The sequence below is a fragment of the Passer montanus genome, unplaced genomic scaffold, assembly GCF_014805655.1.
Source record: "Passer montanus isolate IOZ18808 unplaced genomic scaffold, ASM1480565v1 scaffold70, whole genome shotgun sequence".
NCBI lineage: Eukaryota > Metazoa > Chordata > Aves > Passeriformes > Passeridae > Passer > Passer montanus.
Window position 1 is genome coordinate 2,005,462 of NW_024372148.1, and position 14,576 is coordinate 2,020,037.

At 47.1% G+C, this 14,576-nt stretch overlaps 1 protein-coding gene across 8 annotated transcripts in view; it reads left to right on the top strand.

Moving 5' to 3' along the window:
- Window positions 1–14,576, top strand: part of KCTD1 (potassium channel tetramerization domain containing 1) — a 99,009-nt gene that overhangs the window by 26,692 nt on the left and 57,741 nt on the right. The window contains exons 1-2 of one of the 8 annotated variants that reach the window (XM_039730144.1): window positions 5,402–5,433; window positions 5,511–5,659. The exons of 1 other annotated variant lie outside the window; for it this stretch is intronic. In XM_039730144.1, the coding sequence (XP_039586078.1) occupies window positions 5,594–5,659 (66 nt within the window). In that variant the 5' untranslated portion in view covers window positions 5,402–5,433; window positions 5,511–5,593. Of the gene's footprint in view, window positions 1–4,871; window positions 4,895–5,330; window positions 5,660–5,682; window positions 5,753–5,831; window positions 6,126–6,266; window positions 8,181–14,576 lie in introns of those variants that run through there. 6 more of the 8 variants (XM_039730140.1, XM_039730150.1, XM_039730142.1 and 3 more) reach the window with 6 other exon arrangements.

Genomic DNA, 14,576 nt, shown 5'->3' on the forward strand with positions numbered 1-14,576 from the left:
TGAAAGTCCTGACAGTATCCTGAGGCTTTTCCCCCCAGTTTCATTTGAAGACAGATACAGTGGGAACATTTAGTTCATGCAAGTGGTTTTGCATAAAGGACTTCCCTTATTTTTTAACATTCTGGCACATTTTCTACCATTTTTTTCTTAGTATGAGTTAAATAAACCACGCTGATAAAGGAAGTGATGGGGTCTGGCAGTAAACATTGCAATACTTTTTTTATCCCAGCACTCATCTTTCATATGACCTATGAATTTATTCCCTTCTACTTGAATGTTGCTTTACAAGTGAGTGTAACTTAAAATTCAAGAGCAGTGGAAAGGTGGGTCTGGGTGACAGCCTGAGCAGGGCTCTGACACTGTTTAACAGTGTGTTTACACTCTCTGTGGGCTTCCTTTGAACTCACACAATTCTAAAGTTGCTTAAATTGGGTTTGTGTCAACCCAGCTGAGATAACTCAATTGAGAAGAGAAAATCCAAGAAGACAGACCATTGGTGCTGGGGTTTTTGCTACATAAATACCTGAAAGGGAATTTCCAAATTCATGATGACACAGACATAATACTGGTGGAAAAGGGGAATAATCAGTTTATTTCAGTCACTAAATCAAAACAAAAGTATATTGACAGTGAATTCATTCTATAAAGAGGCTTTAAAGCCTAGTCGACGGTCAAAAGAAGATTCCCTTTTCCATGCTGGGCTGCAGGCCAGCTGTTGTCCTGTCCCTTGAGGACCCCATGCTCTGAGAAAAGCCTGGTGTGAATAAGTTGCATGGGGTATAAAGCTCTACCTCTGGTCCTGTGCAGGAATCAGTGCTCAGCACACCTCATGGCAACACAGAAACTTTGGGTCATGCAATGGGGAAGGTAAAAGGAACCAAGATAAAATCCATATGGTACAGAAGCAAGTTGGAAAGTGCACTTCTTCAGAGTCTTATGTTATTACATTCTTGTTTGGATTCAAGGGTTTTGGGTTTTTTCTCTTTTTTCCTAAAGGAATTTTTAAGGAAATTTCTTAGCCAGACCTTGTTATCAAATAACCTGTTGTCCCTCCCTGCATTTCTAGACCTCATCCAGCCCAGCGTGATTTCCAGAAGGAACTCATAGTTCAAAATAAACTTTTACTGGAAGATTATGATCAGAAAATAGGATTTCCATAGAAAAGAACTCCATAGCCAATACAGCATAAAGTAATACTGCTTAAAACATTGCATAAAGTAAAAACTTAGACCTACAACACCTGTAAGCTTTGTGATTTCACAGGGATCCCTCTCTTTGGAGCTCCCTTTCTTGAGTTACTGGCTATGTCCTCCTAAATTTCCCTCACCTTCATGTGGAATGTATGGACTCAGTTGAGAAGGAATAAAAACTAGCTAGTTATCAGCCTGGATAGAAAGAGCTCTTTCTGCCTCCATGCAAACTTTGTGTCACTAACACACCAGGTTGCTTGGTGTCAGTAGTTCATAGAAATGACCAGACAACCACGAGAGCAACTTTAGCCAGCTACCGCTGTGCCACACAGACCAGCCAATTTGTTTCAAGTGCCCTCAACACCAGAGAAGCAAAGACAAACACGAACAGAAATACAGCTAAATAAAAGTATTAATATATCTCCTGGCAACTTACCTCCAGGACATTTTAAAAGACCCTTAAAACCTTTATGCAGCACAATCCAATTTATTACCTGCCTCTCTCCAAGCTGTCTGACAACATAGCTCTTCCACATTTTTGGAAGTAAAAGTGCTCCAGCTGCTTGACACTGAAAATAAAGGTGATTTGCAAAGTCTTGCCTTCTAGTTTGCCAAGCACTAAATGTATGCTTTCTTACAAAGACGATGGCTTGGGTTTTCTCTGGTTTATTTTGAAAACAAAGCAATTGGGAAACAAACCGTGGCTTCACGAGCAGAAATATTGCTTTTGCAAAAGGAATTAAAAAAAAAAAATTAGCAGTGAGTGAGTAACGGCAAATACCTGCAGGGGGAAAAGACAAAATAGGAGTGTACTGGGGAAATAGGCTTTCAGTTGGCATTGGGGAGCTTCACAAGGGGCTGGCTTGATGCTGCCTTCACGTTTCACAAGGTTTGGCTGGTATCTGGTGCTCTGATATGCGCAACTACCACTAACATTTCATAATAGGACAATCTAAGAGGTGAAATAGCTTTTGTATTTTCAAATCCATTACGAACAGCTGTAACTTAGTGCTGATGGATACATCCTCGCTTTACTAAATCAATGTCTCCTTTGTTGAGTTATATGAAGCTGTTTCATTGCCACACAGATGGGAGATGCTAAAAAAAGAAAAAAGAAAAAAAAATTAAATAAAGGAGATTTTAAATCTGTTATAGCACACTACATGTTAGCATTAGCTGTCCCTAGTATGAAGAAGTAATAAAACAACTAGAAATATCATATACAAAAATAAAACAGTAAAATAAAAACGGAATTAGCATTTGAAGTGACAGTTCTGAAATGCTAAAAAAGCTTATCTCAAAACTGCATGTTTCTGGGTGGGAGAAGGATTTCTAGGACATGCTTTTTCCCTAAGTGTATTTTCCAAGAGTCCCAAGTGTTATTTGCCTTCTAGTTCTGTAGTGTCAATATGGATTTCTCATACCAATTTCCACATAGCCTGCCCCTACAGTGAAAACATCTTGTATTTAGAAAACGTATCACGACATTTAAAGAAAATGTTTATTGTATTTAAACTAACAGTAAAAGTGTATGTGGAGAAGAAGTTATTTTCTTTAAAAAATGCCTGGTGGCCAGCATTAGGGTTAACCCACAAGCTTGTTTTAAGCAGCGTTTTTTAAATAATTTTTTCTAGATGCCTAGACAGGATCCTAAGAAGCAAACGGACCCAATGGTTTTTCTTTGCTTGTTGGCTTTTGGGGTACTCCAGTTTAGTTCCTCGTGAAGCCTCATGATGAAACACCTACCAAGACTCGCTAAAGCCTGAAGGTTTAGGTGGCTGTAAGGAAATAACCAGTGGCAGAGGCTACTGGAGAAGTAGATTTTCTTAGTCTAAAGGAGAATTGGGCTGTGGAAAGCTTTAGCACAATAGCCGATTGTCAAAGAACACAGCTCTAGCAAGCTCTCTGCTTGCCAGGGGCGAGGCCAGGGGCAAGAGTAGCTTAAAAAAGAAGTGAAGAAAGACCTGAAACTGTTTGCTGATGTGGTAACAAGCACTACTTTTATTATAAACCAACTGACTCATGGAAGAGGTTGTTCTGGTTTTTAAACTGGCAGGCTCATTCTGTGCTATATGAACTGATCTCCAAGTAGTCCTAAGGATAATCCGTAGTGAGCCCAGTCCATTATTAGTGTTCTGTGGGTATCACATCTTCTTTACTGACAGCAGTAAAAATGTATTCTCCAAGTGCGGACAGGACCTATTTGATAATCAGCCTCAAACCTTGAGTCCTAGGGGAGAATGTAGAATGCTGTCTCTGCCTGCGCAGAGCTCCCAGCAGGATAAACCTCTGATTAGTGACGTGGAGGGTGGAGTGGATGTAAGTTTAATGTTGTATGCCAGCTCACATTAGACAACCTTGTGCAACTCTGTCAGTTTTGGAATGCAGTTCGATTACCTTATCTAACTGGAGAGCTGGAACAATAGGTTTTAAACTTCTGGAATACAACTGACTAGGCTAAATGCTATTTTTAGGAACATAGGTAAGTTAACATATATGTATATGATTAACTTACCTATTTGTATCTAGATTATACAGGTATATAACTTATGCATGTGCGTTCCCAGTTAAGGGCACCTGCAGCACTCTGAACACCTCGCTTGCTACTCTCTAAATTCCCCCTGGCTGCTGAGGTGCTTCCAGTTGATGTGTGTAATGCGGAAGCTCTGTATACATTTTTCCCCTCCAACCTCACTGCAAGTTCTTTATGTCCTTTATACTTACTATTCGTATACTGGGCTGCATATTCATCTGCAAGTCTGTCAACATAGTTCACCTCCTGTAATCAGAAAATGGTGATTAAATGAACATCCAAGTACAGAAGCTGTCAACCGGGTGTTCATCTTTTTTAAAGTTGAAAAAAATATTCAATTACCTTTTGTACTCATATGGCTCTGAAAAGGTCTTTAAAAACAAGTGGCTTCCACGATGGTAAGACAGAATCAAAGGTCAATGCCGATCACGTAGTTTTTTAGCATTTACAGGAACAATAAAGAAAAATAATGTCTGTAAAAAAAAGTTTATGCTGCAAGCCCTGCAGTTATCTGTCTTCTAGGGTGGGTTGTAATAGCTCCTAAAAGGAGCTTTTCTGGGGCATTTAGCTTTTAACCACAACAAGGTATTGTTTGTTTTAGCTATCTGTTTCGGCATTTGGTCCATCTCATGGGACGGTCTTTGAAACTTTGTTTCAGGATTAGGTTACAGATAGAGTCTGACAGGGAAAGAAAAAAAAAATCCTTATTTATATCCTCTTACGTGCATAGAAAAAAAAATGCAGAATTTTGTATATGTGCCATCGACCTAAGAGGGAACATAATCCGCTCTCAAACTACGGAGCGAGCACAACTTCTGCAGTGCGTGCAACAACTTTGACCTCCGTGTAATTACTCCAGGCTTACATCAATATAACAGTGCCGGGTTTCTCTTCAATTATTTCCCGGGAGTGGCAGGCTCTCTTCCCGCAGTGCTTATTTATTTCGAATTGGCCTAATTTGCTCAACAATTTGCACATCCCTTCTTTGGCATCCCGCGTTTCCGCGGACGGCGGGAGCTGGGGCGGTCCGGGCCGCCCCGTCCGTGGCCGTCGGTCTGTGCCCCGGGGAGCGGCCACGGGGCTCGGCACCGCCCAGCACCGACGGGCACCGAGCCCCCCGAGAGGGAACCCCCACGGCTGGGGCCCGGCGCTGAGCAATTCTTACGGATGAGTAAGCAGCAAATGTGGTAACTCAGGCCAACAGCTCCGCAATTAGGGCTATAATTTCAGGTGTAGCCAGCAGTCGTAATGAATATTTATTTCATCGTACCGAATAAAAGAAATGGCTCGGCTAAACAGCGCGGGGAGCTCAGTGGGGTGGTTTGGTTTGGAGACTTGGGGTGCTACCGGCGGGGACCCACCTGGTTCCCTCCCGTCCCGAGTGGGACAGGCTCCCTCTCCCCGGGCAAGCACCCTTCCCGGGAAGGGAGGGTGAGGAAGGCAGCGTGCATCCAGCCGCCTCCCGGGGCAGAGCCGGGCGGGGGACGGAGCGCCCCGCGGGCGGCGGGGGCAGGGCTGCGCCGGGGCTCCCCTCTGCGAAAACACCCGCAAAGTGCCCTTTTTGCGTCCGGCCGCTCCGCACCCCGGCGCGGTTGCGGGAGTCCCCTCGGGGTTTGCTCCGTCGCGGAGGAGGGTAGCGGAGGAAGAACGCGGGCGCGATGGGCGGCAGCGGCGGCACGGGGGGGCCGCGGCCCCTCCGGCTGCCCTGAGGTCTGCAGCCCCAGCGAGCAGGAGGGCGGCCCGGAGCGCCCGTCAGCCCCCGAGTCCTTATTGCTCCCGCTCCGCAGCCAGCCTCGCCGGGGCTCCCGCCAGCCAAGCGAGCGCCGCGGCTCCCAGCCGGCTGTTCCCGGGCGGACGCCAAGCCGCACGGATGCAATGCCCCGAGCGTCCGTCTCCTCCCGAGCCCCTCGACCGAAATCCGGGCGCCCGATTAAAGGTGCGAGGTCGGCGGCAGGCGATGTCGCGGCAGCACGGCGGGCGGGGAGCGGGGCCGGGTCCTCCGCCCGCTGCCCGGCAGCATCCTATCGAGGTCTGAGCCGTGCTGCGGACAGGCACAGCCCGAGCCTTTTGTGTGGGGGGGTTTGGGTTTTGGTTTGGTTTTTCTTTTCTTCGCTTTGTGGTTTTTTTTTTTTCTTTTTTTTTTTTCTTTTTGGTCTGTGTTTAAGTTACTGTGGAATGAGGAGGTGCGAGGCGTCGTAGCAGCTCGGTGGCGGTCCGTCCCTACCGAAAGAGCCGCTCCGCACGCGGAGTGCTTTCTTTTTCGGGGATGGGGAGGTGGGACGGGCGCCGGGGCTGGCGGGGGAGCCTGCGGGCCGGGGCGCACCTGCCCGGCGGGTCCCCGCCGCGCCCGGCGCCCATCAGCGCTGCTCGACGGGACGGACCCGAGGTGAGCGGCGGGCGCGGTAAGTAGCGCTCCCTTCCCCGCGGTGCCCCCTCAGCGCCACTCAGCCTCCTCCCCATCCATCCCAACCTCTCCCGCCCCTTCCCCGCCGCCGCCAGTGGGAGCGCGGCCCCTTTAAGAGCCCGGCTTTGCCTCCCGGTAGCTGAAGGTCATTAAAACACAAAAGCGCTCCAGCGCTGCGGTCCAATATAGCGCATGCGCCCTGCCCGAGGACTGGCAGGGAGACGGCAATATGGCGAGAATGCCTGGCAGCGGCGGCGGCGGCGGAGAGTGGAGCGGCGGCGGCGGAGGGGGCGGCGGACGCGGCGGAGGCGGCGGGAACAATGCGGGGGACCGGCCGTCCGGCCGCGGCGTCGCCCCCCGCCCGCACCGCTACTGCAGCGCCGGCGAGGAGGAGGAGGGCGAGGAGGAGGATGAGATCCAGGAGGTGCAGATAACGGGGGACGAGGAGGAGGACGGAGCCGATGGGGGGCTGCTGCTGGACGAGGAGGAGGAGGAAGAGGAGATGGGTCTGGAGTGGGACGGCGAGGAGGAGACGGAGCCGCTGCCGCCCGCCCCGGGCCGTACGCCGGGCGGCGGCAGCAGCGGCGTCGGGGCTGCCCCGGGGGGCGCCGGCGGCGGCGGCCCCGGGGCGGCGGCGGAGGACGCGGAGCTGGAGGCGGCCCTGCTGCTGCAGCGGCCGGAGCGGGCGCGGCTGAGCGAGAACACGCGGCTGGCCACCCGCTACGCCGTGCGCATCTTCCGCGAGTACCTGAGCGAGAAGGCGCAGAGCCCCGACTTCGAGACCATGGACAAGGGGGCGCTCTGCCGGGTGCTGCGCTCCTTCTACGCCGAGGCGCGCTCCAAGAGCGGGCAGCTCTACTCCAAGTCCTCCCTCATCAGCATCCGCAGCTCCCTCAACCGCTACCTCAACGAGCCGCCCTACTGCCGCACCCTCGACCTCACCAAGGACCCCGAGCTCCGCGCCGCCAACCTCACCCTGGCCGCTGTCATCCGCAAGCTGGAGGAGCAGGGCGCGGGGCCCGTGGTGCAGAAGCAGGCCATCACCCGCGCCGACCTCCGCAAGCTCTACACGTGCAGCGTGTTCAGCACCCAGAGCCCCTTCGGGCTCCTCAACAAGGTCTGGTTTGAGACCTGCATGTACTTCTGCACCCGGGGCCGGGAGAACCAGCGGGAGCTGGAGGAGGACTCGTTCGGGCTGGCTGTGGATGAGGACGGACGCAAGTTCGTCTACTTCAAGGCGCTGGGGCCCTACCACAAGTCGCGCTCGTCCTCCTGGAGCAAGAAGCGGGCGGAGAGCAGCGACGAGGAGAACCTGCCTCGTATGTACGAGACTGGCACAGAGTTCTGCCCCTACGCCAGCTTTGTCAAGTACCTCTCCAAGCGCAACCCCCTCTGCAAGGCCTTCTTCCAGCGCCCGCGGGACCACTGCAGCGAGGGTGACATCACCTGGTACGAGAACAAGGCCATCGGGAAGAACCTCCTGGGTACCCGCATGCAGATGCTCTCCAAGGCGGCCAAGCTCTCCAAGACCTACACCAACCACTGCATTGGTGCCGTCTCCATTGCCACCCTCAACAGTATCGCTGGCATTGGCACCAAGCTGGGAGGACTGCAGCCACCCCACCACCACCACCCCCCTCCCCACCACCACCACCTCCTCCACCACCCCGCTGGCGGGGGCTGCTACACCCCTGCCGCCCTCAATGGTGGACCTCGGCCGCGGCCGCCCGCTGCCAACCCCTACGTGCTGCCCAAAGACGGTGACGCTGCGCCGGTGAAAGCAGAGGCGGCCGCAGTGGCCCCGGCCAAGCGGGCGCTCTACGAGGCCGTGTTCCCGGCAGGGGCTGCGGCCGGCGGCGATGCTTGTGGGCCCTCTGCCTCCCCAAAAAGACTCTGCCGCCGCCCCGCTGAGCCCCTGGATGCCGCTGCGCCCGCCGTGGTGGTGGTCTCAGTGAAACATGACCCCTTGCCTCACCTCCTCCCCGAAGCAAATGGGCACAGAAGCACCACCTCACCCACAGTAGTTTCACCTGCTATTGTTTCCCCCACACAGGTAACCGGAAAAAGAAAAAGGAAAAAAAAAAAAAAAAAGTGGCAACCCCTCACCCTGCCTCACATAGTCTGCACTGCCCCCCTCCTTTCTTGCCCCAAGGCTGGGCACTGAGGCACACTGCCAGCATTGGGGTGGCTCTTGGGACACGCTCACTCTTCAGGTGCCCAAAGAGCCCGGACGCGAGTTATCCAACTTACTTGTCCCCCCAATCTCTTCATGCCCTGTCACTGGTCCAGTGGCCACTCACTGTGTGCCTGGGTGTTGGACTTGAATGGTGCCTGGGTGCTGCCATGCTCCCCCTCAGCTGCAGCACCGACAGCTCAGCCCGATGGGCTCCCCTTTTCCTCCTTTTTTGTTTCTTTCCCCCCTCGTGTATTTATCTTTTTGCGGGAGATGGGACTTAGGAACGTCGGGCCAGAATAGCAGATAGGGGCATCAGGTATCATTAGTGTGTGTGGTGTTCTTGATGTGCTAATGAACTATTTGAATAACCTCAAATGCAAGAAACAGCCGGGAGAATACTCAATTACACACTAGTAATGAGGGTGTAATTTTAAACTTCAGAAGTTAACAAGAGGGTTAATACGGCAATTGCATTCATCTTGTATTTGTTTATTTAAAATAGCTCTGTTTCCTGGCAGTGATCCTTTTTTTTTTTTTTTTGAGGCAAATTGGCTTTAGTTGCATTAGTTACCATAGTGGCGAAATATACAGTAAGAGCACAATTAAACGGGTTTAGGTGCAGCTTAGCTGTGGAATGAGCCCAAATTCATTAGATGTGTTTCGTTAAGGTAAAACGGTGTTGTCAGAAACGCTGCTGAGCTGTGCCTTGATGTGTGCCTTGCAGAGCCCCCTCTGCCGAGTGCCAGCACGTGCTGGTGCCTGCTCCCCATCCCCTCCCAAAGAACTTCCCTCTCGGGTTTTTGAGCGCCGGAGCTAAATTACTTCAATTAAAGCCTCACAGCACCTCTGCAATTGGCTTGAAGTTTGGAAGCCATTCTAACTAAATGTGTAAAGCGTACGCAGTTATGTTGTGCCCCATAAAATGCCGCGTTTCGGGCAAGAACTTCACTGCTGGCTGCCCTACATGATTACAAAACCCCTCTGACATTCTTGTGTCAAGTAATAACAGGGATCGCAGCCGTCAGCCAGGGAGCGCGGCGCTGGGCAGGCACAGGTATAGGACATGCCTGAGCTGTTTCCCGAGTGGAAATACCAGTTCTGGACAGACTGACCCTTTCAAGGAGTTTGCCAACTAATCAACCAGCCTGAAGGCTAATTGGGGTGGGGAGGGGAGGGCAGGGCTCCCAGTGAATGCCTGCATAAGCATCTATGTTCTTTAAGATACCTGTGACCTCTCCTTTCTTTCAGGGAGGCTTTTTTTGGACCACTTCAGTGGAGTACTGTAGCTTGATCCCCTGCTGTGTGTATCTGGTGTCTCTGAATGGCTCAGAGGCTTGATTATGTGCAGATAATGTTTTTGTTCTAGCTCATTATTTCAGGTAAAAGCTAATGCTCCTCGCTGTATTTAACCCTAGATTCCTCTTCCCCTTGCTTTCAATGATCTTGAAAGTTATTCTGAAACTTCGGGCACAGTGCTGCTTTTTAGGAGGAGCACTGCATGTGCATCTGGGAATGGGAAGAGGGAACTGGGCAGAGCAGTCAGTGGTCACCGAGTGTGTGTGTGTCTTTAACCTGTTAAATGAGGTGTCTTGGTACTTTCAGTTGTCAGACTAGAGAACTCTATCTCTACCCTGGCCCACAAATCCCTTCACACTTTCATAAAGCTTAGGCGAGGAGAAATGAAGCTGCTGTAGTGTTTGTTGCAAAGCTGAGCTTCCTACGGGAAGCGTTTGGAGCTGTAATTCTCATTAACAGTGGGCTGTGGGGAGAAAGGGAGAAATAGCTAAAATAGAGTACACAGGCATCTGCTGTCTTCCTAAGTGTATCAAGAAAGAAGATGAGCAATCAGCAAGAGTACTAGAACTAGACAATGTGAGTTTTATCAGTAATTATAGGGAAATGTTCACTTCCATTCACAATTTCATGAGTTAAATAAGGTGCCCATTCACTTTTGTACCTGAATCTTGCCTTTGCTACAAATCTCATTAATTTAAATCTTTAATAGAAAAAGAAAATGTCTCTCTCTTTTTTTTTTTCTCCCCATTTTCATCACCAATTTTTCTTGTGTCAGTTTTAACTTATGCACTTCTGGGATGTGACAAAATGAAAAAATACTGGCTGTGGAATGGATTTCCTTGGGAGACTGTTAATGCTAAACTTTTTCTCTCTAGCTACCTTTTATGATACTTACACTAATCGAGGTCCAGGGCATTTCCTGGGGAAATTGATGACTGGCTGAGGTTAATGGCCCAAGGCACTGCTTCAAGCCATTGGCTCTCCCAGCCTGGTCATTAATCCCCAGGAAATGCCCTGGCCCTCAATCGTTATTGCTTAATTATAAACAAAGAGTTTCTAGGCCTTTTTACTGAATATATCTCATCAAGTACCATGACACTAAATTCCACTGTTGACAAATATTACTGATTCCTTGAAAACATGAAGGTCATAAGTTTGTGGTTTATTGGTTGCCTTTGTAATTAGTCTTCCAGGGGACAGATTGTGCTGAACTCGTGGATTTGTGCAATACTCTGGTGAAAAAGTGGTGGCATAATGTGTAGGTTTCTTAGCATATATTCCTTATACTGTGAGTTTTGATTTTTTTTAATAGCATTTAGCAAAGTGTGGAAAATGAAAGTACTAAATGGGCTGTCTTCAATTTGCATTGACTATCTGAGCAAGAATGTTAATTTTAAGCTTTTGTGTTGTGGCTCCCACTTTTTGTTTAGCCCCAAACTGTCTTTTCAACACTGAGTTTGTTGGACCCTCTTCCAGAGCTCAGGGAAGGTACATTAAATGTTTGTCTTGATCCAACTATTGCTTTAGGTTTTAGTCTTAAGAGCATTATTATACACTATACATTTATAGTGTATTTTAAGCATACAGCACTACCATCATGGCACAACTTTCTTTTCAGTCCTTATTTGCTCTGAAGTGTAGCAATTTTCCTGCCACTGACAGCAGTACTTCAGTACTTCAAGCTGATGACAGAGAGATGTAATTTGGCTGATGTTCATCTCCCATGTTGCTGAAAGATGAACAATAGCTAAAGCTTGAACTTTTGATGCTATAATGTGGTGGTAGCTTTTGGGTTTTATAGATCTGGTACATGCTGAACTTACTACAGTAGTAATACCCAAAAATAGGTGTAGGAAAATAGTTTGGCCTCTGCCAGGGGGGGAGGAGAGTTGCGTGTCACTTGCAAATGCTTTGGTTACATTTGTTCTGTAACTCTGTTGTGTTTCCCTGTCCTGTTTGTGAAGAATTTATTAGCTATTAAGATATCCACCAAAAGTTTGGTCATTAAAACCTGAGCCATGTGCATTTGTCGTAGCTGTTTCGGGGAATCCTGAAATGCCTTTTTCTTTTTTTTTTTTTTTTCTTCTGCTTTAAATTCAGAGTTGCCCTTTTTGCTGTCTTTTGATCTGGCACATGCCTTTTCATTGCCTTACATTCTCCTTGAAGGGCTTACTTTGACCTGAGCCAGAAATCTAGTTCTGGCTGCAGGTTTTGCAGAAGAAGGCAGACCAACAGCACATGAGGAATATGAGTAGACAGTGGGCAAAACCGGGAGCAAATCAAAAGTAGCTAACAAGTCTAACCCTTTTTAGTCTTGGATTTTGGAGGAAGTGGATAAGAATCTTATCTGGGAACATCTGGCACATTCCTTAAATGGCCAGAAAAAAGACTTGTGTTTTATACAAGTATTTCTATTACTCTGGCCAGAATCGTTGGTAGGTGCTTTCCCAGTTTGCAGGGCAGGAGAACTGATCAGGTAACTCTAGGGAAGGATGCTTAGGATAGTGGTGTAAAGATGCTAGGCTTTATTTCCACCAGGGTAATAGATGCAGCAATATCCCTATCTTAAGGGCTTGAAGTACAGTGGCTATTAAGACTGATGACTGCTAAAGACCTTGTTAGTTCTTGCGACAGTACTGCTATTGATCGGGTTTCAGAGGTTAGTGCTGGCTGCCCTACTGCATAGTTAGTGCTCCTCTCTTTGATTACTGGATTATCCCAGGTTGCAAGAAAATCCACAATTTGCTAGGTGTCTTTTTTAAGAGAAGCACTGAGGTTAAAATCGTAGAGGGTAAGGGTTAAAGAAACTAATCTATGGTTTAAGAAACTGTATGTAACTTACAGGCTGCTGTTTGTTACTTTGTTACTTACAGGGGTTTTTTTTAATGAGGAAGATTTTTCGTCTTCTGCTAAATTACAGATGTGGAACGTAGATCTGTAGAAGGATCTATTATACCTGGTACTCATCAAAATTCCTCAGAAATCCTTGGAGGGCAGGGGGATAAGGTAGTAGTGGTGTCAAGTATGGTCCCCAAAGCTTTCTTATCAAGCTCCCTAATGAAATGCAGGAATCCTAGCTATTGCTTTTTGGGTGGAAGTCAGTGTTGTTACTAACTGAGTGCTTCTAAAGATCGTTGAAGAGAGATAGGGTTTTTCTTTTTAAGAAAGTAGGATATCCCAGGCTACATTCCTTAAAATGGACATGGCACTTGGTAGGCATGTGAGTGTTTCCCAAGATGAGTACAAGACAATCAGAATAGAGATTAGACGTAGTGATTTTATATGCAGCTTTGGGGGCAGTACATGCTCTGAAAGGAATGAAGGGAACTGGTTTTTCTTTCCTTGGCTGAGGTTGGTCCATGTTGAATCAGCTGTTAGGGAGTTGTTTTAAGGTGACTTGGGAGTGTATTTCAGAGCAGATCCAAGAGTGGTGTTTTGATACATGCATCTAGAATCACGGCTGTGGAGCTAATTCCAAGGTCTAATACTCTCTTTGTAGGTCCTCTTGGTTGCATTGGCATGATATATTGGAGGTATTAAATGCTGCAACTGTTTCAGCTGGTGATTTCTACTGTCATTTAATTTTTCAAAATATTTTTTCTTTTTACAAATTAGACTAATTTTATTTAGTTGCATCACGTGAGCTGGTTGGAAAACTCGCTTTGTCCAGCCTTCAGAGATGGCAGGAATGCAAGTGGTGACCAGTTCCTTGTAGCTCAAATGAATATTTGTGATACAATCACAATATGACTTTTGTGATACAATCAGGAGAAAAAAAAAAACATCAGTGAAGGTGCTGCTGTATTTTGACACTCTTTTACATCCTATAGAATCTAAAATGACTATGTTGGTACTCTGTGCACATCAAAGATAAAATGCATAAGCTTAAAGGCAGCAGAGAGCTGATTTTATATATATATATATAGTCTTCTGTGATTATCCTGTAAAAGATTTCCCATTGCCCACTGCTCAAAATGCATAAGCTTAAAGGCAGCAGTGAGCTGATTTTATATATATATATATATATATATATATATAAAGTCTTCTGTGATTATCCTGTAAAAGATTTCCCATTGCCCACTGCTCTGTTTCTAGAGAGCAAGAGATCAGAAACTGCTCAGTCTAATTGGTGAGTCTGTGTGACAGGGAGCTGCCTTTTTTCATGTATGGTGTAGAAATAAATGAGTGCTTAAACCCTTTGAAACATACCACTACTGCAAAAGCCATAGGCTGTAATTAAATTGAATGTGGGGTTGTATTGTCTTGTGCCCTTGGCTATAAACTTGATAACAGGCCATGGTACCCCCACTATTGTGTTCGAAGCTGGAACCTAATTAGAGATGTTGTAGATTTTCAGTCACTTTCGAAACCCTTCTGTTCATCTTTTTCTCTGTGTCCTTTCTTATTATTTTGCTTTTCTGTTTCTGAAGCAACAAATGCACCCTTCTTTTCAGAAGGAAATTGTTAAGGGCATGTAGCCAAATATGTACGTGCAAGATAATTTTTTTATCATATTTTGGATTCAAGGGACAAGTGTTGGTAACTGCATTTTATCTGATGTTGAAGAGATTTATTAGTGTTGAGACAGTAAAAATATATAATCGTGTTTCCAGGGAATGCTTTCAGATTCTTCTAGGCATTAGAATGGGGAATAAGGAAGGGATTGGAACTTCTCGTAATACCTTGATCTGAAAGTAACATTGGAGGATGTACAATTGAATTCTGTTCTGGTTGTTTTTTGGGGATTATCAACAAGGAAAAATGGCTTTTCTGAGCTTTTAGAAATTTACATGCTTTGCATTCAGCCAGTTTTAGTTGATCTGAAAACCTTCAAACTTGCTAAGGACTTAATCCCAGATGAGAACAAGTATCTTTGATGTGTTCTTAATGCAACTTCTAGTTTCAAAATTAATCAAAATTGTAGTGCACAAATGTATTGTAAACATTTCCAATAAATTCTTAGTTAATTGATAAGCT